General features: G+C 46.0%; 1 protein-coding gene across 2 annotated transcripts in view; it reads right to left on the bottom strand.

Moving 5' to 3' along the window:
* Positions 1 to 27399, bottom strand: part of TMEM220 (transmembrane protein 220) — a 228875-nt gene that overhangs the window by 131104 nt on the left and 70372 nt on the right. The window contains exon 2 of one of the 2 annotated variants that reach the window (XM_078654733.1): positions 590 to 619. The exons of the other annotated variant lie outside the window; for it this stretch is intronic. Coding sequence (XP_078510859.1) covers positions 590 to 619 — 30 coding nt within the window. The remainder of the gene's footprint in view (positions 1 to 589; positions 620 to 27399) is intronic. 2 annotated transcript variants of the gene reach the window in all.

The following is a 27399-nucleotide window of genomic DNA, read 5'->3' as shown; positions in this document are numbered from 1 at the left end:
TCCCTCTGGGGTGGGGGAGGGGGGTTGGGAAAGGTTGATTTGGATTGTGCATTTCATGGGGTATTTCTGTTTAGAAGTCTTGTGGGGAACATTGGTTGGATTGCATAAAGTTTCAAAGAGTAATGACAATGGGGTATTTGTTCCAATAAATGTTTATTGTAGCAAGATTCTAATTTATGTTGCCTGGCCTAATAAAGTGACCTTTTATGCTAAGTGCAAATATTTGGTGTGGTTGTTCTTATTGCGCGAAGTATTTTCTTTCAATGTAAACTCCCTCCATTCATATAATGATGCAATGGCCCCATCTTGTGGAAGATACCAGAAAGTGTCACCTGTAGGAGATACAAATGTATTTCACACTTTTTCCATGGTAGGCCATGCGTGTCAGAGCATATAATTACGTATGGTTGGACAAATTATTTAAAATAGGAGCCGGATGCAGGGAAGATGGTTTGTACTGAGGGTATAGCAAAGAAGGTCGTACATAAAAGACCTATAAGACCTGGCTAAAATAAAAACATTTTTTTCTAACAATGTGACGGTCAGCTGTTTATGTTCACTCTTACCGCGGTCCCCATATCATACTTACTATCCACGTGGCTGCATCTGGATCGTTTACCTGTAAAATAAAATAGAGCTGTAATTTCTACAAGCTAAAAAATAATTTGGTCGATAAAGATATATTCGAGTGGTTCGACGCCTCGTTAGGGGTAGTAAGAGCTATACAATAAGAATTACATTAGTTGTTCGACACTTGTGGTTCGCTTGAAGCAAGGAAACCTAATTGAGCGAGGAACCTTCATAAAGGATTCAAGCACCCAGCAGCCAAGAGTCCACATAACGTGAACGCGTGCACTCATTTACCGGACGCCTTCTCACTTTTCGAGCACGTGTTTTATAGTAAACAACATGTTACTTCAGTTCACGATGGCTCAGATGCGCACAGGCAAAAGGCAGTAAATATGAAACCCGTTGGCTCTGCTCGCCTTCTAAGTATCGGCTCATCGGCTACCAGATGCAATTCTTTATTCAGACGGTGGCCAGCACACTTGTGAATAAATGTTAGTCTCAAGCCTAAATAACGTAGCGACAAATAGTTGTTCTTCACACGAATGCGTTTTTTACTATCACCATACTTCTCTGCATTCATGTGGAGTCAGAGTTTACATTGAAAGTTCACTTTGTATTTCATGAAAAAAAAGGTTAGGTTCGTGTCGTTTTCAATGGACAGTAATGTAGGATAAAATAAACCAGAACCAAACCCAAACACGTCATTTAGACCCCATCAGACACAACATAAAAACACAGAAATATGTGCACACATTCAGATAAACCTATGCACGAAGGCTCTGTCAGTTTATTGTCATATAGTACTTTCTGAATAGATGAGGATGCAATTTAAACTTTTAAGAGCCTAACAAGTGTAAAATCAACGAATACCAGATCATCCTCAAATATTAAACGAGGTCATTTTGTAGGACCTATTCTTGGGGAGCTGTAGTCTGCTATTTAGAGCAGTAGGCATGGGCGTAGGAAGTGTGGGGGACGCGGGGGACATATCCCCCCAGATTTTCTAGTGGGGGGGACACGGGATGGGGGGACGAGGGGACGAAAGAACTTCCCCTCTCCCTTCTATTAGTTGCAGGGCCTTTGACACGTAAAATCACTAGTGCTTTAACGTGCCAATGGCCCTGTACTTGACCTGTGACTTTCCCTTTTGTGTGCTGCAAAGCTTCAGGAATAATTTCACACCTCGTTCCCGCCACGCTGGCTGCCTTCAGTCTGCACTTCAGGACAAAGGGAGAGAAGTAGTTTGTTTATTGCTGTCTGCATCCTGCCCTTCCCAAGCCCCACCTGACCGTAGCTGTGCAATTCAGTCACTCAAAGGCTACTGTTTTGCTTAAATGTTTATTTTAAGCAGTTGAAACTCACCCTGGAACATGAGAACAAATTAGCATTAGTCATACTCTAAGCACACATCTTGGGTTACGTTGTGATAGATGTGTTAGTCTGTCCTAATACTTACACAAATAATTGAAATACCACTATATTGTCTTATTTATTTTAGAGCGCTACTCAACCCCATCCCGGGTGTCGTAGCGCTTTACATCACTCATACACATTATACTTTGACAATAAAACGTGTGTGTAAGTCATTTTACAGGATGTGTTACATATGATAGTGAGGGTTACAAGGTGTAGGAGTCACGTGTGCTTTACTTCATAGGTTACAGTGCTATATTCGAAAGATTACTATGTATGAAAAGCAAGCACTTAAAGGATCTCTGTTAAATGCAGTAACCCACTTACCCAGCTACATAAAATAAAAATCTGTCATCTGTGTCTCACATGATGTGCTTTGTGGGAGACATATTAACCCTTTATGCTACTCTGATTCAAAACTGGGACTAGACAAAATCCATGTCTCTCCAGCAAGTGCATTAACCTCCAGAATTATTTTACCATTATTTCCTCTGATTTACTGGATACATAAAAATCTCTGCAGCAGGTCACTTAGCCCCATAAGATATTTTAAAATGCAGTTTTTGCAACCAATTAAGCATAACATATGTACTGCCACATTTATCCTTGTTGTCGATTTCTTTCTGGCAGAGTATGAATAAATAAATGTCTAAGTGGAGGCCTAGATCTTGCGCCAGTGTTGCATCACTTTTTTTGACTCAGCTCCGACGCAAAATCTTATTTTTTAAATACTGTAATGCGCTCACATGTACTCATGATAGACCTGCTTAACATATGTGAGGTCATAGAATCTGATGTAATTTTGTGTGATATCACTTCCTGTGAGGTCACGTGCGATGTCACACACTGTGATGTCACTTACAATGACACACAAGAATCCTTCAAAATAATCAGGTAAGTAGCACAAATATACACTGGTCTCCATGGGGAGACCAAACCATGAACTAAGAAAGTGGAATGCAAACTACAAAGCGTAACAGAACTTGGATCAGAAGTCTCAGAGTTGCTAGGGACCCAAGGAACCACCCAAGGTAAGTGCCCAGGAACCCCCGGTGGCAGTGCAAAGTTGAAACACAGCTGCGTGCCCAATGGAAGTCAACGGAGAAGTTGCAGTTGCAATTTTTAAGTAGAAGGACCCTTCCCAGAGGACCCCGGAGAGATCCTTTGTAAGACTGGAGGTTGGAGATGCCTCGGGAACCAGGTTACTTGCACCAGGGAAGCATAGGGGGTGATGTGACAATGGAACCTGCCTTAGACAAAAATGGAAGACTCCGAAGATGATACCTTTGGGGAGGCCTGTGAAGGAGTCCAGTGGAATTCAAGAGTTGATTTTTTGAAGAAGAGAACCTGCAATTAGAGGCAACAGAGTCTATGCCACTCAGAAGGGACCAGGAGGCACGGAAACACAAGGCCCACCGATGACAGGAGGTTGAAGAGTGAAGACGGTGATGTTGTTGCTGCAGCTGTGAGGACCAGGCAGCGCTGAGGAAGGCCAGGAGCTAAGCATGAGCTGTCCCATATCAGGTTTCAGGTTTTGGTGTTCAGGTGAATGTATGTCGATACAACACGAACCAAAACAAAGTATACTTTAACAACGTTGTTTTTAGTTTGCATGTACAGTTACTACGCAATTTATAATTGAGGGTACCATTAGTTTGCATTTCTTTGCAAATGCATTAAAAGTGCCATTACATCAGATTGAAATACACCGCATGGTTTAACATCGCATTTTTTCTTTTTATGAACACCCAAACACTTAAAAACTTAATAAAATGTTTAAATGAAAATAAAAATAAACACCCCAACACTAGGCTAAATACTTAATGCAAATACACTACCCTACACAACACAAACTTCACAACACTACTCTAATCCCTCAAACACTACCCCCAGCACGACCCTACCCTGTGCCCCACAGTCCTGCCCCTACACGCAAACACTTCCTTGCACTACCCACTTGACACTACCCTAATCCCTAAGGGACTACCCTACATTACTCAAACACCACTACACTACCCTTAACCCTAAAACACTACCCCCTGCACAACCCTCCCCAACCCCCAGTCCTGTCCCTCCTCCCAAAGACTCCCCTGCACGACCCCCAACACTACCGTAAACCCTAAAACATTACCCTACACTACACAAACACCACACCACTACCCTAAACCCTAAAACACTGTCCCCTGCACGACCCTCACCCTTCCCCCAGTCCGCTCCCTACACTACAACACTACCCTGCACGACACCCCAACACTACCCTAAAACATAAAACACTACCTTACACTACACAAACACCACAACACTACCCTAAACCCTAAAACACTACTCCTCAAACACAACACTACTATTATTCCTAAAAGACTACCCTCTGCACGACCTTCACCCTACTCTAAACCCTTTAAAACAGCCCCTCTTACCTCTCTCTCCTTGTGTCCTCTGTTCTCCATCCTGCGTCATCAAAGGGGCGGTGATCGCTGCACGTCGTTAAGAGGAAACGTCTGTTTCCTCACAACGATGTGGTTTGCATTATAATGCTTGCGTTGTTACAGCGCATGCGAAGTAATAACATGCATAGAAATGGCTACGCGTTGTTACAGTGCATGCGTTGTAACGTTTGCATAGTAATGGTACGCGGTGTAATGACTGCGTACAAATGGATGTTTACCGTTCAGGTGGTCGATGTCCAGTGGGAGCAGGAAAAAGCCTTGGTAGCCGCAACTAGCGCTGGTGAGCGAAAAGATGCAAACATTGGGACCAGCAAGGTCCAAGGGACTCAACAAATGTAGGAGAGTCTGAGCAGGCCTGTGCAAGCAGGGGAGCCCACTGAAGCAAAGGAAGATCCTCAAGAGGACCCACAGGCCAAAGGCACAGGAGTCGCAAGAGGACCTAGAGCAGCTCACCAATGATGCAGGCCCACAGTACAGAGGATGCAGTGAGGAAGCTGATTTTTGAGGGATGAGGTGCTAGAAGCTGGTGCCTCTTATAACCTGAAGATTTCTGGAGTGCAGAGCCAACAAGCCTTGGCAATGGAAAGTCAACATGGTGCACAGGGGTCTGGTCCCAGCAGCTTTAACAAGGGATACTGTCCTCACAATTTCAGAGAAGACAGGTCAGGCCTCTAGGAGCTGCAGAACCACCACCTGTGTTTCTGGGCCTTGGGTAGCCCGTAGTACCACCGGTCAGCTTCATTGCGGTGCCTGCAGATGTAGGAAAGTGACGTCTTCAATCCAAGGGAGATCACTTTGGATGTCCTTGATGCCCACAGGCCTTCTGGAGAACCTGGATGAAGCACAGACACAGAAGACGCAGAAGACTTGGAGAACAGGGAGACCAGGAGCAGCAAGTGTCTTCCTTGATGCACAAGTCCAAGTATCCAGACGTTAAAGTGTGTTTTGGTTTCAGAGGTGACTCTTGATCCATGATGAATTTGAGGACCCACCACAGGGAAGCCCCTAGGGAAAGAGTTGGTACAACGTTGTGGTCCCTCCCAGAAGGGGGGCTGGACAGCGGGGAGGATACTCCCCTGTCCTTCGTACAGTTTCGCACCAGTGCGCTAACCAAAGGTTCCTGAACTGGCTCAAGCCGGAGTATGCAACGAAGGCACCACCTTTCACTGGGCCTTAGAAGCACCTTGCCTCTTCTGATGGCGACCACCATGAGACTATTGTTTCACCCTGGTGCGGATCCACATGTCGGCCATCTTTCCCATTTCTTGGGTAGATGTCAGACCCGAGTCCACCAGGTACTGGTGCAGGTGCTGATTTTAAAAAGATGATGGACGGAATGCAGAGCAAATCAAACATTCACCCCCAGTCAATAGATTTGGGTTAATCCATCATTCTTTTGCTCACCATGCCACCCCAGTTTAGACCCAGCCATATGATAATCAGCCTTGTCTCTGTGCCTCATGGGACCAGCCAAGCCCAAACTGCCGAGCTAGTCCTCCCTGGGACCGGTTTCAGGGCATTACCCCTCATCAGCCAGGCTAGCTTGAATCCAGTAACACAGTGAGCAGTTGTTGATTTTGACAGTTATTACGGATAAGATCACTGACAAGTAAATTGTACAGTCCCTCATAATCATGCACATTACTTCCCTGAAGCAGCCTTACAGAGCCTTAATAGCACTATCTACAAAATCTACCCAGTCTTGAGTGAGTACCTTCTGTATGTCCCTAAACTTAACCCTGTATTGCTCAGTGGTTAATCCAAACCCATCTATGAAGGCAGTCTTCAAGACTTTGTAATTGTCTGCATATTCTTCCTTTACAGTCAAGAGTTTGTCCCTACCTTTGTAATCAAAGGAGAACCATAGTATAGCTGCCCACTGCCCTTGAGGAACCTTCTGAACGTTACAGGCCTTCTCTAAAGCAGTAATCCACTTATGGATGTCATCACCCTCCTGGTAGGGAGGGGCTATCCTGCTCAAGTTCCCAGTGTCAAAGGACTGTTCCCTAACTCTAGGTTCACTAGTGCTGCCACCATGGGATTCTAATCCCACATTTTTCCTAGCTCTCTTTGTACTCCTAGGATTTCCTTATCTTGGGTGAACAGTTCCTTCTTGATTCTGAGCAGGTAGTATTCCCTTTCTAAAGAATCTTCCCTCTTGCTATAGATGGAGATCCATTTTGAAGTGGCAGGGGAAGGAGAATTGAGTTAGGAGGACCTGGACCTCCCTGACCTCCTTGTACCCTCCCAGGAGGAATAAAGGGTTCCTACCGCTAAGGCATCCCTCTGTGTCAATAGAACTATTCCCTGAGGGACTAGGGTTCTCCAGTAAGGGGTCTTCAGACTCCTCCAGGACATGCTCAGAAGCAGAGTCATGCGTGTTGGACACCCTTGGCTCATCTTCTGGAGCATCACCACCTATATCCCGTTATCCAAGTTATCCTGCCCATCTGACCTTTTTTCTTGGTAGCAATAACTATTCCCCAAAGATTACTTCACTGTTAATACGCAACTCTCCAAATGTAATTTGTAAATAAATCAACATATTCTTGAGCAAGATCTCCACACCTTCAATCATTGTTTCAATTAAATGCTTATTTCTTTGGCTCGAATAAACCTAGCATGAGGTATAATTGCTAGTTTTGAGCATTTTTATAGCTTTTGTGAGCCTCCCATATAACAAAGTTTTTGTGCTTTGATGCATCCCACGCACTACTCATTTGTAACCTTCCACCCACTGTATTCATTTGTAAGCTTCACACACAAACACTATGTTTCTGGTGATCATTACTAAACTAACAACTCATATCTGAGCTATGCCACACACCTCATCCTGCATATCTCACTATACCTATCTTCTGTGAGCATCACATATGTGTCTCGTCTCACACTACACGTTTTTTTTTTACATTGGTAAGCATCTCCCACACACACTACATCTCATTTTTTGTAGCATCCCACACAAGGCTAATTCTTATTGCAAATGTATCTCATGGGGCTTCTTATACTTTTGTGCAAGATAATGTGGTTTCAGAGCGCTCTACATTCATATCATACATCTGCAATGAAGCTTCTCATAGATTAGATAACAAAAGGTTTGGTATTGTGTTGTATATTTTGCAATGCATTATGGTTTTCTCCAGCCTCAGGAATGCAGGCGATAAACTTCCACTGTTTGAGAAACCATTTTCGCTCTCCTTCTTGTACCCTGCTAAACCAGAGTTTTCCAAAAGGGATCCGACTGAATTCAATACTCAAACAGACACACAGAATCCTATACAATACTATTGGACCTGCCAGCCTTAGGGTGGTCTTCCCCCAAACATATTGCCTGCTTACCTCCTTTTTATGCTGATTATTTTTGTTGGCCTTAGGACTCTGAGTAATTTATCACTGCTGACCAATGCTATATTGCATGTTCTTCTCCCCCAAACATGGTAACATTGGTGTATACACAACTGGCAAATTGTATTTACTTATACAGTGGTATACCATAAACCCAGGGCCTGTAAATTAAATGTTACTAGTGGGCCTGGAGCACTGATTGTGCCACACAGAAAAGTAGCTCTTTAAACATGTCTCAGGTCTCCCACTGAAGAGCCTGTGTGTGCAGTTTTACTGCCACGTCGACTTGGTATTAAAAATTCCTTGCCAAGCCTTAAACTTCTCTTTTATTACACATACATCACACCTAAAGTTGGCCCTTGGTAGCCCATAGGGCAGTGTGCTATGTTACTAAAAGGTAGGACATGTACTGTTAGGTTTTGCATGCGTGTGTAGTGAAAAACACCCACATTCATTTTTCACTACTGTGAGGCATACTCCTCTCATAGATTAACACTGGCAATTCCTAAATACTTTCTTTTACGCTGTAATTCCTGGTTAGAAAGTAGTAGCTGTGCCATGTTTACATCTTTGGAATTGCAATGATAAATCCTCTTAATTGGTGAGGTTGGACTTCATATTACTATTTAACTTTCACAAAGTGGACATTTCTCTGCTCTTACAGCTGTGTGTGCTTGTACATTGTCTCCAATACACTTCAATATTAATCCAATTGCATTTTGAGGTTTAGGAATGTCGCAAAGAGCATTCAGTTTATTATTCTTTTTTTCGTCCCATCTTTGTTTGCTTGGTGCAGGAAAATGTAAGATTCAAAAACATGTTTTTCACATTTTGTCTAATTACTTTGTAAATGTAAATAACAATTAAAGCATACTTGCAAACTGTGACTACATGCCTTCCTTTATCAATGTTTCACTACAAAACTATACGATTGTATTAGTTTAACGGACCGTATGGCTCTCAGACAATGGGTGATTTGTATAGGGTCACTGGAAAGTTCAAAAAGTTTGCCCTTGTCCCCCCCCAGAAATTTAGTGTCTCCTACGCCCCTGGCAGAGGTGTGGCGCCGCGGCCAGGGCGACTGACGCTGGAATCTGGGGACCACGGTTCGATCCCCGGCTCCGGCGGCAGGTTAGCCCAGCACCATGTGACTCTGGGCAATAGCTCGCTTAATCTTCCCGACGGCCCCCCAGCGCCTAGAGACCCTTACGGGTGATTGTGCGCTTTACAAATGTGGACTTTACTTTACTTTACATCCGAGAAGTAGAAAATAACCATGGAGCCAGACGGCAATCTGTGCATAAACCATTTTTACTTGGTATTCTTTGAATTATTCTACAGTCTGAGCCCATTAGGGACCTTTGATAAAGCATTAGAATGGACGACAATAATTAGGGTCAAAAGATATTTTAGGATTCCCAAACTTGCCATTTTGCTCCCTACAGTACGATGATCCATGAAATCGGATGCTGCTTTATAATCTATGGATGGCAACTATACCAATGGGACTTTTGGTTCCCTTTTGTGAGTTAATAGACCGAACATCAGAACACTGTCCATGTCATTTTGTCTTTCCCTAAATTTGTTTGGTCTCTAGCCGGTATTATGTAACTTTTCTTCAAATCACTCTTGGAGTTTGATTAGAAGGTGTAGTTTGTCACTAGAGTCTGGGTGATTAAATATAGGAAAAGGCCAGCTCAACATTGTGGCAGCTTGTTTATTGTGAATTATAGTAATGCAACAGGGCTCACTACCCTTACATTTCTAGCTTTCATTATTTGTGGATTTATCTCAGGGACAGAGGGTGCAAATATTGAAATACAATGTTTTGATAATCTTTAGACAATAGTCCCCTGAAGTGGGATTATCCTCGAATAAAGTATATATAAATTCCACCCAATCAGACTCCTCCATAAGCAGATCATGCTTTTCCAAATGTAGCTCCGATTCAATGGCAAATTGTCGCTAAAAACGTACTGATATTAACCTGTATTAGGGATTTAATGATGGTGCTCGGTCTTCCTTCATGTGTTTGAGGAGCTCCTTACTATGTTCTTTCCTTTTTTCCCTGATTGGTGCCTCTAACTCTGGAGTTTTGTGGACACAAGTCCATCTGATTAAGTTGTTTATGTCAAGTTTTACTATTTTTACAGCTGGAAGGAATAGTGGGCCATGAGATTGAATCTCTCATTCTGGGTGTTCTTTATTTGCTATTGTTAGAAGGTTTTATTATTAATTCTCCAAATCATTTTATCTAGACACTGGCCAAAGATATGGCATTTAAGCACCATTTGATCGATGGAGTTGTTTAACAGTAACACAGAAGCATGCAACCATCTTACTTCTTTCAGTTTATAGATGCTGAATGATTCATACTTTAGCCCCTGGACATGACTGAAAAGATTTTCTGCACTAAAAGTAAACTTCTACGATAAGTAACTAATCACAAAAATCAGTCTTGTGTCATTTTAATAACTTGCAGTTCTGAAAAAAATCGTAATTTACCATAATCAATTCTGGAGGGACAGCACCAAGCGCCAAGCCGCTCCATCTTTTATTTTGATATTTTGTTACAAACACTTGTTGGTGGTAAGTTCCTGTAGACATCTTGAGGCATGTTTTGTAAGGTATTTGCCACTTTAGTGATTTTGGCATTGAAATCATCTGCACCTATAAATAAGATCTGTATGTGGACACTGTCCCGAAAGCTCTTCCAAAATCTTCTTTAATTTTTTCAGTACATGATTGTGCTCTTTCTTAAAGGGCGGAGGAAGCGGTAGGCTAGGCACTAAAAACCAGTATATTATTCTGGGCTCTTTTACATAAGCATTTTATTTTTTTGTTTTGTACATTAAATTTGCTATATTCATGTTGGCAAATGACCAGTTTTTTTACTGGCTATTAATATTGCAAAGCTTCGTTTAGCATGACCAATGAGAACGAGTTGAACACGGGTATGAAATGAATAATCCTTTTTTAAGGTTTCCTGGATGCACAGAATATAAATTGCAATTACTTAAAGGTGGTCAACTTGCCAAAGTTTATTCATGAACACTTCATAGAGACTGCTATTTTAAAAATCCCTTTTGCATCTTTGGCCTTTATGGGAGGTGTTCAGTACTACTCCCAGCTACATCTAATCTGTAACATAAACCTTTTGTATTTTGGTGGATTCAGTTCAATGCCTACATTCCAATGATCATTGCCACAATGAGAACTCAAGGATGTCTAGCAGTATGTTTATTGTTTGGTCTTAAGTGCCCATTTGTTTTTGTTTTTGTTTTTTTAAAGCATTTTTTTTAATAGTCTTTATTGATTTTCAGCAATTTATACAAGTAAGCTATATCAATGGTAAGACGCCCAGTATTACACAAGCAATTACAAGAGCACCTTTGGTGGGGTCGACTAGCCGTAGTACAAATAGTAATCTTAAACCAATATTGACATTTTATATTGCAGTTCCACATTTTTCTAACATCAACACATTATTAATAAAATCTGTTAAAAGTTGACTGCTCATTCATGCAGTATATCAAAGATTTATAGCTAGATGTAAGTGGTCGGGTGTGAGTTAACAGGTATGAGCCTAGGGACGCTAACAGAGGAGAATATTCGCCACATGTGATTGTGTATGTAATTCCAACACTTTCGGGCCTGGTTGGGGGGCGTGGCCGGCTGCCCAGGGAAATGGCCACCGACTAGAGTAGCTCCGTCTCGCCCCAGATCGTTCCCATGAAAATTCGATCACAGATCCACAGGCGACACATGAAAAGTGGTGGAGGAACACTCGATATTAGCGGGGCCAGTTCGAACGGATCGTAGGCCGGAAACGGTGAAGAGTCAACTGGCTACGTCGTAGATAAAATTGTGGCCTGGACGACGGGGTGAAGCAGGGGCCTCAAGTGGAGGTGAAGCCGAAGCAAAGCAGTCAGAATCCTAACCCTGGTGCTGGATCGCGAGAGACCTGGGTCGGTGGAGGCACAGTTGGAACCTGCGACGCCCGCATGCAACCCCTGCAGGCCTGCATCAGCAACCATACACTTGGTCTGGGCCGTTCGTAAAACTGCGGCCTAGACATCAATGTGAGACAGGGGCTGCGAATACAGGCAGGACCAATAGTGAAACTGCCGGGAAACCGGCCCCATGAGCCAAGACGCAGGAGATTCGGGGAGACCCACAGAGGGAGTACCCTACCCGGCTCGCCTGTGCCTGGTAGCAGAAGGAGGACCGGAATCGAACTCCGGTGGGCAGACACCGCACCAGAGCCCAGCTGAGGCTCTATGGCCAGCACATCAGGTCAGGATATAGGAGGCACTTTGAGGAGCGAGGGGAGCAGCTGGGCAATCTCTGGCACTCTAAATAGCTGATAGCAGAGGTAACTGCGCACTACAAGGTACGCATATTGTGAAAGAAAGCAAGGAACCCACTCATGAGACATAAGTGGGGCAAGACAAATAACACCCATAACAACAGCATACCAGGTATCCAGTGGGAACATCAAAGGCATACCACGGGCGAGGGAGGAGAGAAGCCCCTATTATGGTGGACCTCAGTGAGTGATAAAACCAGCACTAAAAAGGCATTCAGGGTGGAAAAGAGTTGCAGCAGAAAAGGCCAGTGAAGCACGCTCACAGTGACCCCGCACACGGTGAGGGCACCCCCAGGACACATTACGCTTGACCCCCCAGGAGTGACCAGCGACGATTTCCGGAGTGGGAGATAGGATGTCAATCTGGGCCTAGGGAAGGGTTCTCCGCCACCATCTACCGTCACGCAAAGTCGCGCACATTTATTAGAAGTAGGAAAACCAAAAGGCCACGTGGGGTGGCATACCTCGCAGACAGGCATCGGTGAATACTACCAAGCATCCGTTTCAATTTGCGCAGAGTAGCGCAGGGCCCAAAATGAAGGGGGCAGAGGCCCACAAAACACACATCAAATTAAGCTGGACAAGTTCGCATGGGCAAAAGAGCAATCGGAGGTGGCGGATCCATCAGCCACTCATGTCGAAGACCGTACCGCGACAGAGGCAAAAGATGTTACAGTGCAAGACATCATGGCTACACTGAATAGGGTACACACGTCCCTAGAATTGAGCATCGATTCCTTCTCCGTGGAAATTTGACTGGTCCGAGCTGACCTAAAAAACATGAACGCGAGGAGGAGCTTGGCCCGCGTCCAAGATGGCTGTGTGAGCTCGGGGCTCCCGGGACCCCCGCAGCCGCCGGGAATATCCTGTAAATTATCCTGATTTCTCGACACTGATCTGGATGATTGATTGACAGTGGCACCGAATGAGACGTTCCACGGCCGAATCTGACGACGGGGAGTGAAGTTGGGGAGTCCGAGAGATCGGGGCCTGAGCCGGAGGGCGACCGGGGTCTTGGATGGGAGGTGACCCGGTCCCGAGTTGAACAACAGCGGATCGATCAACCGGAAGTGGCCGGCCCGGACCCCTGTTTTGATTTCCGGTCGCGGATAAATATACTGTGGGCGCCCTCTCTTTTGGGGTATCTCCCCCCTGATGGAAACCTCCCCCCCTTGTGCACGGGTTGGTTGTGTATGAATGCGCTGTCCCTGAGGTGGTGGCCTGGTGGCTGACGATGATTTGCCGAGCGAGGGCGGAGGAATTGCGCTCTTGAGGCTAGTCTGGTCCTAGCGATGGCGACCAAACCGGAGGTGGAGAAGGCCCAGGTGAAATCGTCCAGGACAAGCCATACAGTGCAATCTAATAAATTAGATCGATACACGGTTACGAAGGGTTAGTCTGGAGTGTCTAGCCGGGTACAAGATGGCAGTGCGGAGGGCCCGAGCCCAACACTGGAACCCACATTGCATGATGTAATGGCAGCCATTGAGGGGGTTCGTACTTCTCTCGGTCAACAGATGCAGTCTTTGGACCACAAACTAGACACAGTGACCAACCTGATCCGGGCAGATCTCACAAAAACAAACGAGAGAGTGAAATCAATAGACATTAAGACAGCGAGCCTGACGGACGACGTGGTGGAGCTCCAGCAGGAAGTGCACAACTTAAGGACCGCTGGAGAGGTACAGAGTCGACAACTGGATGAGTTTGAAGGGAGAACCAGAAGGAACAATGTTGGCCTTATCGGGGTACCGGAGAATGCCGAGGGGCAGGCCCCTGATCGGTTTGTGGAAGACATTATTACTAAACATCTGCAGCCTAAAGGCCTGAGTACCGTTTTCACGGTCAAGAGGGCGCACAGGGTCCCAGGAGGGAGACCGCGTCCGGGCGCTACTCCCCGACCGATGATTGTGAGGGTCCTTAATTTTAGGGACAGAGACGTTATCCTACAGGCCTCAAGGTCGAATGGACCTCTGCAATTTGAAAACTCGTCGTTGAACTTTTATCCTGACTTCACTCAAAAGGTGCAGAAACTGCGGCAGAGTTTTTTAGGAGTTAAACAACGGCTGCGAGTTAAAGATTATAAATATGCCTTGATGTATCCAGCTAAGCTCCGAGTGGAGGTGCAAGGAAAGGCTTGGTTTTTCGATAATCCGGAGGCGGCGTCAGACTGGGTCGATGGATTGCCGACGCGGACGGAGCCGCAGGAGCGTGATGGCGAGGCAGCGGAAGAGGCAGAAGATCAGTGACTTTATTTGGGGCAGTGGAGATGTGAAATTACGGGGGGGGGGGATACTGTTGAGTGCATATTCTCCTGATTGACTTTGATACCAGTGTTGGACTTGGCGGGGAGGTGGGGATCCGGGGTACGGGACTCCTCCTCGAATCTATATTTAGATAAGGGTTTGTTTGCGTATGGGGCGACAGGCACACTGCGAGTTGGGGTTTGGCGAAGGCCGAGTGCAGGGGTGCAGGGTGGGGGAGGGGGTTTGGTGTGTTGACGAGAGTGTGTTTTTTCTTTTTTCTTTTTTGATCTCAGGTGTCACCATGCTATTGTATTTGGAACTGTACAGGTGCGGAGACACGTAGTTCCCAGGGGTCCGGAATGAGGGTACTGAGTTGGAGTGTGAATGGCTTGGGGGACAAGATCAAGAGAGGGATGGTGAACCAGCTCGTTAGGAAACATGGCCCGGACGTAGTGCTTCTCCAGGAGACGCACTTGGTTGGAAATAAATGTCTGGGTCTCCACAGGGGTGGTTATAAGTTGGTGGCACATGCAGGCTTTACAACTGGGTCCAGAAGAGTTGGGAACTTGGTCAAAAACTCCTTTCAACTGTCGGTGCAAAACAATTGGGTTGACCAGAGGGGGAGATATGTAAGGGTTTCGGGACTGGTTTGGGGTCGTACTGTGACTTTGTTGTCGGTGTATGTGCCACCGGGCCTGCAGGCTGAAACTTATCATGATCTGGGGAATGTTTTTTTATCGTTTCCTCTGGGAGACCTGGTGATTGGTGGAGATTTTAACTCTGTCCTGGATGGGGAAACAGATCGCAGTCCTCCTCGAATGCTCCGCCCATCACAGCGGTGGCTGTCGGACTTCCTCGCGACGTTGGGTTTGATTGATGGATGGCGCGCACGTAACCCGATGGCTACACATTATTCTCATGTATCCACGGCCCATGGTAGTCTGTCTCGGTTGGATTACGCGTTACTCCCTGCGACGATGACACCTAAGATTTGTGAGGCGCTTTACCTCGGGAGGGGCATCTCTGATCATTCTCCGTTATGGCTTGTCATTAGATTGGATTTGCCGGCGGCTGGCCGGGTGGCTCCTATCAGCGCGTGGCAATTGAAGGACCCGGCTATCAGAAAAGATATCCTCCGTATGTCCGATAGTTATTTTCGAGAAAATGGTGGCTCCGTAGATTCGGGGCAGACCCTGTGGGAGGCATAAAAGACTGTGGCGAGAGGGGAAGTGTTGTCCCTGGTGGCGGGGAAGAAGAAGAGGGCGCTGGCTGATATGGTCCTGATAGAGGCAGAAATTCTGAGTTTAGAGGAGAAGTTTAATGAGTCGAGGGCTCCAGAGGACCTGCATCAGTTACGTCTTCGTGAGGAAGAATATCGCGTGCTAGTACGCAATAAGGCAGTGGCTAGTCAGGCGGCCGTACAGAGTAAAATATATGAACACGGGGACAAGGCCGGTAAATTGATAGCATGACTCGAGAGAGGGGTTCGGACCTCGATGTTGGTGCCGGAGTTAGAGGGCAAGTCGTCACACCTGTTAACGGATCCGCAGGAGATAGTAGATGAGTTCGCAGATTATAATCAGGCGGTGTATACAGCGGGGAGTGTCCACACGAGGAGGAAAATGGTGAATTGATTAGGGATATTGTCATGCCCCGTCTGTCAGAGGAACATAGGGATTATCTTGACTCCGCGTTCATGGAAGACGAAGTGGCCCAAGCGATTAGGCAGGTTAAATCGGGCAAAGCGACTGGTCCGAATGGGATTCCTATTGAATTGTAGAAGTTAAATGCTAACAAGTTGGCTCCGTACATGCGTGCTATGTTTTTGGAGAGTAGAGAGATGGGAGCGCTCCCGTACGATCAGCGTATAGCTAACGTAGTGGTTCTTCACAAGGAGGGCAAACTTAGGACGCAGTGCTCTTCGTATAGGCCTATATCGCTGCTGAATGCGGAGCCTAAGATTCTTGCGAAGCTCCTGGCGACCAGACTAGTTAAGTTAATTACGACCCTGGTTCACCCAGATCAGTCCGGGTTTATGCCACACCGGAATACGGCGTTGAATTTGCGACGGCTGCAGGGGGTCCTCGGGGGTGCTTCGAAAATACATGAACAGACGGTGTTGGTCTCTTTGGATGAGTCGATGGCCTTTGACTGGGTGGAGTGGCGGTATTTGTTTGCGGTCTTGGAGAAGTTGGGGTTTGGTAGTGAATTTATAGGATGGGTTCGCTTATTGTACTCTAAGCCTTTAGCTAGAATAATAGTCAATAACTGCAAATCCTGCGATTTTCAGCTCGGCAGGGGGACGAGACAGGGATGCCCGCTGTCGCCCCTGCTATTTGGCTTGCGATGGAGCCGCTCACCGTGTGGGTCAGATCGATTTGGGGTCTGCGTTGGACACCGGAGTGGGAGGAAAAGATTTCACTTTATGCAGATGATGTCTTGCTTTACCTCACTAGACCTAAGGAGTCATTCGGAGTCTTCCTAGATATGTTAGCCATTTTTAGTAGGTATTCTGTACTGATCATTAATTGGGATAAGTCAGTGATGTTTGTGGTGGCAGGGGATCCTCCGGTGGTTCCGCGGTCGTGCCCGGTGGGGATAGAAAAAGTTGGGTTTCGATATCTAGGTATATATATATATATATATATATATATATATATATATATAAAACGCTAGATCCGCAGCTGCGGTACGAACGGAACTTGGTCGCTCCGTTGACTAGGTGCAGGGCAGAGGTGGAGCGTTGGAGGTCCCTTCCACTCTCTCTGCTTGGGAGGGCGGTCTTGCTTAAAATTATAGCGCTCCCTCGGTTTTTATACGCGTTGCAAAACTCGATGGACCTGGTGCTGGTGGCTTATTTCAAGGAGATAGAGGCTCTCCAGAGACAGCTTCTCTGGGGGGTTAGTGCTCGGATTGCCTACAGCAAGTTGACTCTTCCTTGGTACGATGGGGGTATCGGGCTCCCGGACATTTGTAAATATTATTGGGCCTCCCAGCTGGCTGCAGTGAACAACATAGTACACGGGATCCCTGAAAACCGGGGTTATGCAATGGATCGGGGCCAGGCGCCTGGTGGTTCGCTGGAGAGGGCTTTGTACTCCAGGCCAGATAGGTTTCCGCTGACTGATCCCACTGCCCATGTGGTGCGCGTCTGGCATGCTGCTAACAAAGGTTTGGGGGTGGGAGGGTAGACTTACACTGGCCACCCCTTTATTGAATTTGGAGAAGTTGGGCAGTATGTGGAAGTCTAAGGGCTTTGATAAGTGGGACTTAATTGGCATTGTGAAGATTGGAGACGTGTGAGGGAAGGGTACGGTCCACACCTTTGAGTCCTTGGTGGCCCAGTACAAACTGCACCAGAACGAATATTTTCGATACCTACAGGTGAGGCACGCGTTGGTCGCCCATGTCCCCAGGGGTACGGTTCTCCCGGAGGCATCGCCTCTGGAGGACCGAGTATTAGATGGTCACATCCCTGAAAAAACAATTTTGCTGATCTATCGCAAGCTGGTGAATCATTCAGAGGATCCACTGCGGAAGATCAGGGCCCAGTGGTGTGAAGATGGATTGGAATTGGATGATGAAGACTGGACGGAAGCGGTGGCCTCTCCCAGGGTGGTAGCGATTCAGATGCGGTTGAGGCTGGTGTAGGTGAAACTCCTGCATAGATCCTATACTACGGGACCGCGCTTGGTTCGCATGGGAAGAGCTGATAGAGCGTGTCGGAGGGGGTGTGGGGAAGATGGTACACTAATGCATATCTTGTGGCATTGTGAGCGAGTGTAGGCGTTCTGGTCGACCATGCATGTGGAGCTGGGCCAGATGTTGGGAATTGAGCTGAGGCCCGAGGCTCGGCGTTGTTTGCTGAATGTCTGGAAGCCGTCTGATTTAAATGTGTCCCAGAAACAATGGGTGACATTGGCGTATATGGTGGCCAAATGTAACATTGACCAGTTCTGGGGTGCTAGCCAGGCGCCTGGGGTCACCAAGTGGGCGGAGGACCTGGACTGGTCCATGGTGCGGAAAAAAATCGGTATATGTGGCCAGGGGGTGCCCTCGTAAGTGGGGGAAGATCTGGGGAGCGTGGAACAGTCACAGGGGAGATATTTGCACTCCCCCTGAGCCCAGTCCTGATGAGGAGGTGCCCGAAACCGTTGATCCCTGAGATTTTATGGTGGATCCTGTTATTCTGATGCTTCTCTCGTACCGATATACTGTATTGTCTTGGTTTCCCTGAGATATTTCTTATTTGTTTTGTATGTGTGATTTATGTTTTAATAAAAAGATTTTTTTTTTTTTAAATGAATGCAGTAACGGAGGTGGAGACCCCAACAGCAGCCCTCCGTGAAGACTCAGGCAACCTCAAGAGCTAAGGTAAAGTTACAGAACGAAAGTAAGACAATGGCCGCGAAACTGGATTATGAAGGCCGCTCAAGGCGTAATAATGTCAGAATTATTGGTGTTCCAGAAATAACGGAGGGACCTGCAACCGACCTGTTCGTGGAGAATCTCATCCACAAACATCTGCAACCAAGGGGTTTATCCAATTATTTCTCAGGCTCACCGGGTTCCAGGTGGCAGACCCAAACCAGGAGCACCGTTAGGGCCAATCCTGGCCCGCATCTTTAACATCCGAGACTGGGACTTAATTCTACAGACGGCCCGTGCGGCCCCGCCACTGCGTTTTGAGAACAGTACAATTATTTTCAGATTACACAGTGGCAGTAACAAAACAAAGGCTCAGTTTTTTTCAGAATTAAAAAGGAAAGGAAAGGAAACACAAGCTCCAATACTCCATGCTCTTCCCTGCAAAACTCAGAGTGGAGGCAGAGGGGAAGGCATGGTTCTTCTTGACGCCTGAGGAGGCCCAGGAGTGGCTTGAAGGGTGGCACCAAGTCATTAATCATGGCAAAACCGGGGAAAAACGAAACAGACATCTGTCAACGGCAACAAATCTGGGAACAAAGGAGGCGACCTTCGTGAACGCAACGGACGAACCGGGGAACTCCAGGTGAAAGCGCTCACCGAGGCTCGAAAAAATGGTACGAAAACCCTCCCTAAAGACTCTCACATGAACACAGAGGTAATACAGCACCGGGGAAGTAGACGCCTGCACCAAGAGGGATTGAGACAGTCCAGGCAATTATGGAGGACTGGCCCCAGAGTTGTAAATGGACGAGACCCGGATTGATATAATAAACACTAGTTGTTTTGCTAATTTCTCCACCTACAGGCACCTGCTTCGATATGACACGTTATCGCTGTTTAAGTACACCTGCAACATGTAAATAGACATGGAAGGATAATGGAAATGCTCCCCCGCAGAGGTACCGGGGAGGGGGTAACAAGCGCTCTGCACTGTTGGGGAGGGGGGTAGTTTCAAATCCGTCATGCAGGGAGGGGGTGGGACTGTGGGTAGGAGTATATAGTTATTGTATTCTAGGTTATTGCTGTTCAATACTGTCAATAGCACGAATTGGTAGACATCACCTGACCACACAGTTTCGATATCCTGACAAATTCGTACATACAGAGAACCTAGATAACGTATAAGACTGCACCGATTGAACACACTACACCCACATTCCACATAGCCTGTACCTACAGCTCCTTTCATGGAACGTGACTGGAGTTAGGGACAAATTGAAGAGAGGGCTCATTCTACAATACATCAAACGAAAAGCACCAGCGGTGGTCCTACTTCAAAAGACCCACCTGGTGGGCACATCATGTAAGGCCCTAAATAGATGGGGCTTAAAGTTAGAGGTGCACTATGGTTTCACATCAGGCTCAAGAGGGGTGGGAATTCTGGTGAGGAAACAATTCCCTCCCATTGTTCAACAAACATGGACATATGAACAGGGGCGATTTGCAGCAGTAACAGGCCAATGGGAGGGGCGACCAATCAATATAGTCACAGTGTATTTATATCCCCCCAGAACTTCACTCAATAGTTTTACCTGCACTGAGTACTTTCCTTCTTAAACTACCAGAGGGTGAGCTGATAGTGGGGGGCGACTTCAATACTACCTTAAATGAAAACGAATGGATTGAGGGTAGAGGCTATAGAAGTCCGCAACTGACAGATGTAGTGTGTCTCTTAATATATCCAGATAGTGCAAAGAACCAAGGAGCACTCCCCTCTATGCTCCTTACCTAGGAATACATTCCTATATCAACATTAAGCACAAAAAGGTTCAGCACTTTCAATAATTATAACAAGCAGTGTCCAAACAGTGAGCACACCAGAAGATGTCCAGGTCCAAGATGTTGGTTTCTTAAAAAGGATTGTTCATTTGTTAAAAATCAAAGGCATACAATCAGGAAAAGCCTTGGGACCGAACGGCATCCCTATTGAACTGTATAAAAAGGCAGCCACACAATTAACGCCACACCTACTAGAAATGAACAGGGCCAGCTTGGAGGTGGGAGAGCTCACTGAAGACCAACGCATGGCTACAACAATAACCATCCTAAAACTGGGTAAGCCGGCCCAAGAATGCGCCTCTTATAGGCCCATTTTGTTGCTCAACGCTGAAGCTAAAATCTTGGCAAAAGTGCTTGCCAACAGCCTGACCCCACCACCTCACTAAGTTAATACACCCAGACCAATCTGCCTTGATGCCGGGCAGAAACACAGCGCTCAAGTTGCGTCGCCTACATAGAGTATTAGGCCGTAGATACACTATCCAGGACGAAGCCCCTGTTCTTTCCCTCGACTACGTGTCAGAGCGTCCACGAACTTCCAATTATTGTCTTAATGTCGACTTGCACAGGAACAGAAGATGCTAGCTTTCCAACTCCCTCTCTCCAATCAGTCGGAGTCAGAGTGAAATCATAACTCCAAGCAATCAGAAAAAGGGAAGGGGAAAAGTGGAGAAAATAACCATAAGAAAAGGAAGGCACAGAAGAGACTGGTCCAGATCCCTCGATACTCCAACGAATCCTCTTCTGACTTTTAATCAGCCTATCAAAGATTCCTGTGAATACTAAAACACATACAAATATTTAGTCCTATATTTTGACTCTGCTCTACCTTCTTCTTCTGGTGTCTACTCTTACATACCTAAGGGACTGTGTTGACCTGTAGCTCTTCTTTCTTCTGTGAGGTTCCCTTTTATTTGGGGCTGCCTATTGGTGTTCCATTCTCACTAAAACAAATAAACTCAATTAGTAATTGTTCTCTTGCTATTCTCTTAGTGTAATATGCCTTAAGTGTATTAACCTACCACTCTTTGCAACTCCGTGTCTTTTATTCTTTTTCTTGTGTTTAGTTACTGGCTTGTGTGAACCTCATCTGCAAAACAGTAGATAGTTAATTCCCTGCTCTCTCTCTCTCTATTTGCCTGTTATCTCTCTTTATCTCTTTTGACCTACCAGTACTGTTTTTTCTGTTTTCTTCGTAAATGGATTCTGTTAACTTGTCTTTTTCTTCATTTAGGACTGCTGCCTTCCTGCTTGAGTGATGACTTCTCACTATTTCCAGGTAAGCGTTTTTATTTTCTTCTAACATGTAATTACCAAAACTAAGTTTAAACCTTAACCATTTTACATTTCTCAGGAATACTTATATTAGTTCCTTGCCGCTGTGTCCTTAAGCACGAACTCAAAATATCTCAACCGTTTATCTTTTTATTTAGAACTAGGCACAGTTTGTAATCATATCACTATTATCAGTTGAACTGTCCAATCTTAATTAATCACTTAGCTCCGTGTAGACGCTGCTCTTCTCGACGTGAATGCTGCCTGAACAGTTCCTGAGGCGACGAAGGGTTGTCTATGACGGAGCCGTCCTAAGAGCCTTTTCAGTCTGCTGCGGCGTTTTCACTGATATGACAATAGCCTTCAGGAATAAACTACGCTGTGTCTTTACCAGGGAATTATTTCTACGGACTCTCGAACTCTTAATATGGTTCTTGAAAACGTTTCTACACTGACGGAATTTTCGCTACCTGACTCGGGCAGAATACTCGGTGAAGTGCGCAGCTCTGACAGAGAACGCGCCTCACCTGAACTCCGCTCTGGAATGTTCAGAGAAACTAGACTGGCAACAAAACTGGTGACTGCCCTGCTCATCCGCCATCTTGGAATTCCGTGAATTCCATGCCCTGGACCAGGAAGGAGTCAAACTCCAGTTCAGTTTTCTCATCTTAAGAACTTTTGCTGACTTTTTACTAGGAAGGATCCTGACACTACGTCATAATCTAATGGCCATTCCTCTTTGCAATCTTAGACCACATGGGGCTAGGCCCCAAATTTAGATCCTGGGTACGGCTACTATACACAAAGCCATTGGCGCAGGTGGTGGTGAACGGTAGACTCTGATACGTTTCCCCTGGGGAGAGGGACGAGACAGGGTTGTCCATTGACCCCACTCCTTTTTGCCCTAGTGTTAGAACCGTTGGCAGCCTGTGTCAGAAGAGATCCCATCATCCGTGTACTCCGATGGACGGAGGAGTGGGAGGACTGGATATCACTGTTTGCGGATGATGTCCAGTCATACATGGCATCCCCATGCGCTCCCTGGCTACAATACTGAACATCTTTGAGAACTATCGGCCACATGCATCAATGTTGCCGTTTGCGAATCCTTAATTGCGAAAATTAAGGAATCGCAATTAAGGATTCGCAAACGGCAATGCATGAATAATTCGCTTTTTTTTTTGCGATTCGGTAATTTTCCTTAATTGCGATTCTCTAATTGAGAATCGCAATTAAGGAATTTCTACACATTCATTCCTATGGGCCTAGAGGCCCATAGGAATGAATGGGAGGGCATTCTCAATTTGCAATTCATCATTGTGAATTCGCAAATTGAGAATGCAATTTCAAGGGTGCAGGGGTGTCCAAAAGACACCCTGTTGCACCCCTGAAATTTGCTTTTGGATACATCTTACACACACACATGCCCCAAGGGCACGTGTGTGTGTAACATGTAACAAAGAAAAATGCATTTAAAAGCATTTTTCTAGATTTTCGCAAATTACCATGAAGGTCTACTTCATGGTAATTTGCATTTCTAATTTTAAAATTCGCAATTTAAAAAGTATGATGAATTGCATTTAAGGAATCTCAAATTGAGATTCCTTAAATGCATTCGCAATTTAAGAAATCGCAATTGAGCACTTTCTTAAATTGCGAATTTCTAAAAAGGGTTGGTGCATCCCAAATCAGGAAATTGCATTCGCAAACGGCCGAAAAATGCGATTCGCACCGTTTGCGAATGCAATTTACCTTGATGCATGTGGCCGTAAGTGAAGTACTCCAGATACACAATTAATAGGAGGAAGTCAATCCTATATGTCTTGAATGGCCCTCCCTTGGACATGCCCAGAGCTGCTATTGGAGTACCGCTGCGTATGTCAATAACCAAGCAACTTCGTTCCAGAATGTCCTGAGTCGAGGGCACGTTCATAACATATGGGGGAATGTAGCATCCGTAGCTAGACACCTAGGGCAAATGTCAATGGAAGTGGGGTACAAGCATGCCAATCTCTGCAGTGTCAGATATGTGTGGTGAAGGAAATTAAATTGAGTGTATTTCAGCCAAGAATTAATGGAGATAGTTTTAGGGTAGCTTATGCATGGTGTCTACTGCTTATCAGTGATACTGATTGTCAGTGTCAAATCCCAGTATTCTCGCAGTGGTCCCAGCAGGAATGTCGAGACGGGCCTGAGAGAATTGTACATTTCTGTGATCGCCTTTTTACCCCGACCATGCGTTAAAAGGGTTTTCAGTACCTGGGATGTAACAGTATAAGTGCGCATGTTAACCCATATCTGGAGAATTTGCTGTGTCAGAGTTGCATGCAGTAAGAATGTCCCTGGTGGTATCCCGTAGTCATCCATTAGGGTCTCAAAATCACAGAAGGTCAAGTCTACAACAAAGTCCCCCCATGTATCTTGTCCTTCCGTCCGTCACGTTTCCAGTTCCGGGCACTTGTGACAGATATATGAACCCGGGAGTACTTCGAGAGGGAGATTTGGTGCGTATGGTGCAGACTGGCCACTAGGCAATACATATTTCAGTTAGCAGCGTCTAGCCGTTGACATTAAGAAATTGCCCTGTGTTTTCTGCAGCAATGTTTTGGAGCCTGATAATCATTCTATAATGGCTGGCTGTCGCATTGTAACCGCCAGGGGTCTAACTCAGTCAGGTTACTATTCGCGAGCCACCTCATGGGCCATTGCAACTGCGCTGCTGCATAGTAGTGTTCGTAGTTCTGCACCTCTAGGCCCCCTTCAGATAGAGGGAGATATAGATTCTGGAGTGCCACTCTGGCTCTAGAGTCACCCAAAATCAAGAACGCCAGGAGCAACTCCAGGTTTTAGAAGAAACTATGTGGCAGCCTATAGGAAACAGTAGAGAAAAAAATATAGAAGACGGAGGAGTAAAAGCATCTTGGAGATGGTGACTCGGCCCATAGGGGATAAGGGCAAACTCAACCAAAATGGGAGAGCAGTTCGGGCTCTAGTGATCGCCCTCCCCAAGTTGCCCTGTATCAGATCTGCCAGAGAGTGGCAAATGTGTGACGGTGTCGAAAGCCCAAGGGAGTGGGGTGCAGGGTAAAGAGCGCCTCTGGCCCTGAGACAGGGGTTTAATTGGAAATACTACAGAATTGGATCAATTAACCCGCCAGATATTTGAGCGTGTTCGTCCAGCAGCTCCTTTAGCTCTTGCAGGACTGTGGTCTGCACTCGCAGATAGATTAACACGTCATCTGCATAGAGAGAGACTATGTGCCATGGCCTGTACGCTTGTATGCCCCAGTCTAAGACACAACAGCGAGGCTTGCACACTAGGGGTTCCATGGCCAAGGCAAAAATATGCATGATAAAGTGAATCCTTGTCTCGTTCCGCGCTCTATTACAAAAGATAGAGAAATGAGCGACCTGTCTTAACTCTGGCCTACGGCTTTGTGTATAGTATCTTCACCCATCTCAAGAAGTTATGGCCCATGCCGAACCTTGCCAACACTGCTATTAAGTATTGCTATCCCAAGGTATCGAATGCCTTTTTGATATCTAGGGCAGCTATCCATGGCAAGTCCATTTCCGTTCGAGCCCATTCCAGCAAATTGAAAAGTCGATGTTGATTCAGACTGAATCTGGAGCATAATGAGATCAATGTCATTAGGGGGAGCCATCAGCAGTCCCTCAAGGATTGCGTAGCTCCCCTGTGGGTCTACCCGGGTGTGTGATATCTGTAGGGGGATCCCGGTGCAATCCATATCAGGGTTCCCCCAGCATATGCCAAGTATGTGGTTCCTATCACTGTGCCCCTCCATAGCTTGTGCAATGATGCGAGGGTTTGCACAGTTAGATGTGTTTCCTGGATCAATGCTACTGAGATATGATGACTGCGTAGATATTTATAAACCAGGTGGCGTTTAACACACCAGCTAGACCCCTTACATCCCAGGTAAAATAAAAGATAGTTGTTTCCGGTCATCTGCTTTGTTAGCGATTATGAGTGAGGGAGTATGTATGCACCCAGACTTCTTCCCATGTTGGCCAGGGCATAATGCCATCGTCCAACCCATGAGGTTTATTACGGCCAGAGTGTATGTATTGTGGGAGACATATCAGAACAAACAGATGGCAATAAACATATGTGCTACCAAACTCCCCATCACATGCCGCTTTGCCAATGGGCAACAGGCCATCTGCACTAAGATGCAAATAGACCAAACTGTAAATAACAGAAAACAGAAGAAAGGAAAATTAATTTGTACAATTGAATGTTTGCTGTAACACTTTTCGCCCTCAGTGGGATGGGTATGCCCAGACATGGGTCCCTTGCTCACTGTGCCACTGGATTCAAGATAGCCCAGCTGATGAAGGGTGACATACCCTGAAACCAGTCCCAGGATGCTTGTTTCCGGTCCAGAGAGGACCTGGCCTGCAGTTCAGTCTGGACTGTTCCCAAGGGCACAAGGATCAAGACTGATTTGCATATGGCTGGGTCCAAACTGGGGTGGCGTAGTGGGCAAAAGAGCGATTGATTTAACCCAGATCTTTTGACTGGGGAGAATGTTTGCATTGTCAGCATTCCATCCATCATTTGTTTGCGGTAACACTAAGAATAAAAGGTGGCGCTTGTACATGTTGCCACCCAGGTCCGCTGTAATAGGCAGCATGGCCAGTCTCAGGGAAGAGGGAACATCCCACCCCAACACTTCAGATAGGCATGTAAACACTCCCCTCCAAAACCGCAACAGAGTAAGGCAGGACCACACCATATGAAGGAAAGTACCCTCCATTGACCCACAGTGTAAACAGTGCGGAGATGCAATTAGCCCAGCGTGCCACAATCTGTGCCTTGTATAGTAAGCTCTATGGAGATATTTGAACTGAATAAGGCTTAGGTGGGCCGCGATCGCTGCGCTGTGTGGGGACCCTAGGGCTACCACCCAGTCGTCTTCTTCTAAGGGACCTCAATCTTGCTGCCAGGCCTCTCTAGTTTTATTTAGAGTAGTAGGTGTTTTATTGATGATTATACTGTATATTTTGGTTGTCATCTTGTGGTCTCCCAATTCCCCCACAAAGACTTTGACCTCAACGAGGTTAAACTCGGGTATCTTCGTGAGGCGAGATATTTAGGGGGTGAAGGCATGCCTGTATTGCAGATAGCAGTAGAATTGAGTGCCGGGCATATCATAGTCTGTTTGTATGTCAAGAAAGGGCTTGAGGGTACTACCACGCACAACTGCCCCGTCATATAGATATGCTTTACCTATATGCTGTGTTAAGTTAGCATGAGCTTATTAGAAGTTTAAACGCCATTTTTCCTTTCTGCTGCTTTGCACACGACACATAACTGTTGTTATAGCTTTGAGCCTAGTAGAGAGCTTTCATTCACACGAGAATAATATGTTATTACTCTGATATCAGCTTTGCTTAGTGAGCTGTGTCGGTACAGTGAGTCTTCAAGGATAACTCTACACAGTGGTTGTTGTGAGGTCTGATTTTCGCACCTTCCTAGACATAACATACATGCAGCGGCAGC

This window comes from Lissotriton helveticus, chromosome 7 (genome assembly GCF_964261635.1).
Source record: "Lissotriton helveticus chromosome 7, aLisHel1.1, whole genome shotgun sequence".
Classification (NCBI taxonomy): Eukaryota; Metazoa; Chordata; class Amphibia; order Caudata; family Salamandridae; genus Lissotriton; species Lissotriton helveticus.
The sequence above is the reverse complement of the archived record's forward strand: the minus strand, read 5'-3'. Positions and strand labels throughout refer to the sequence as shown.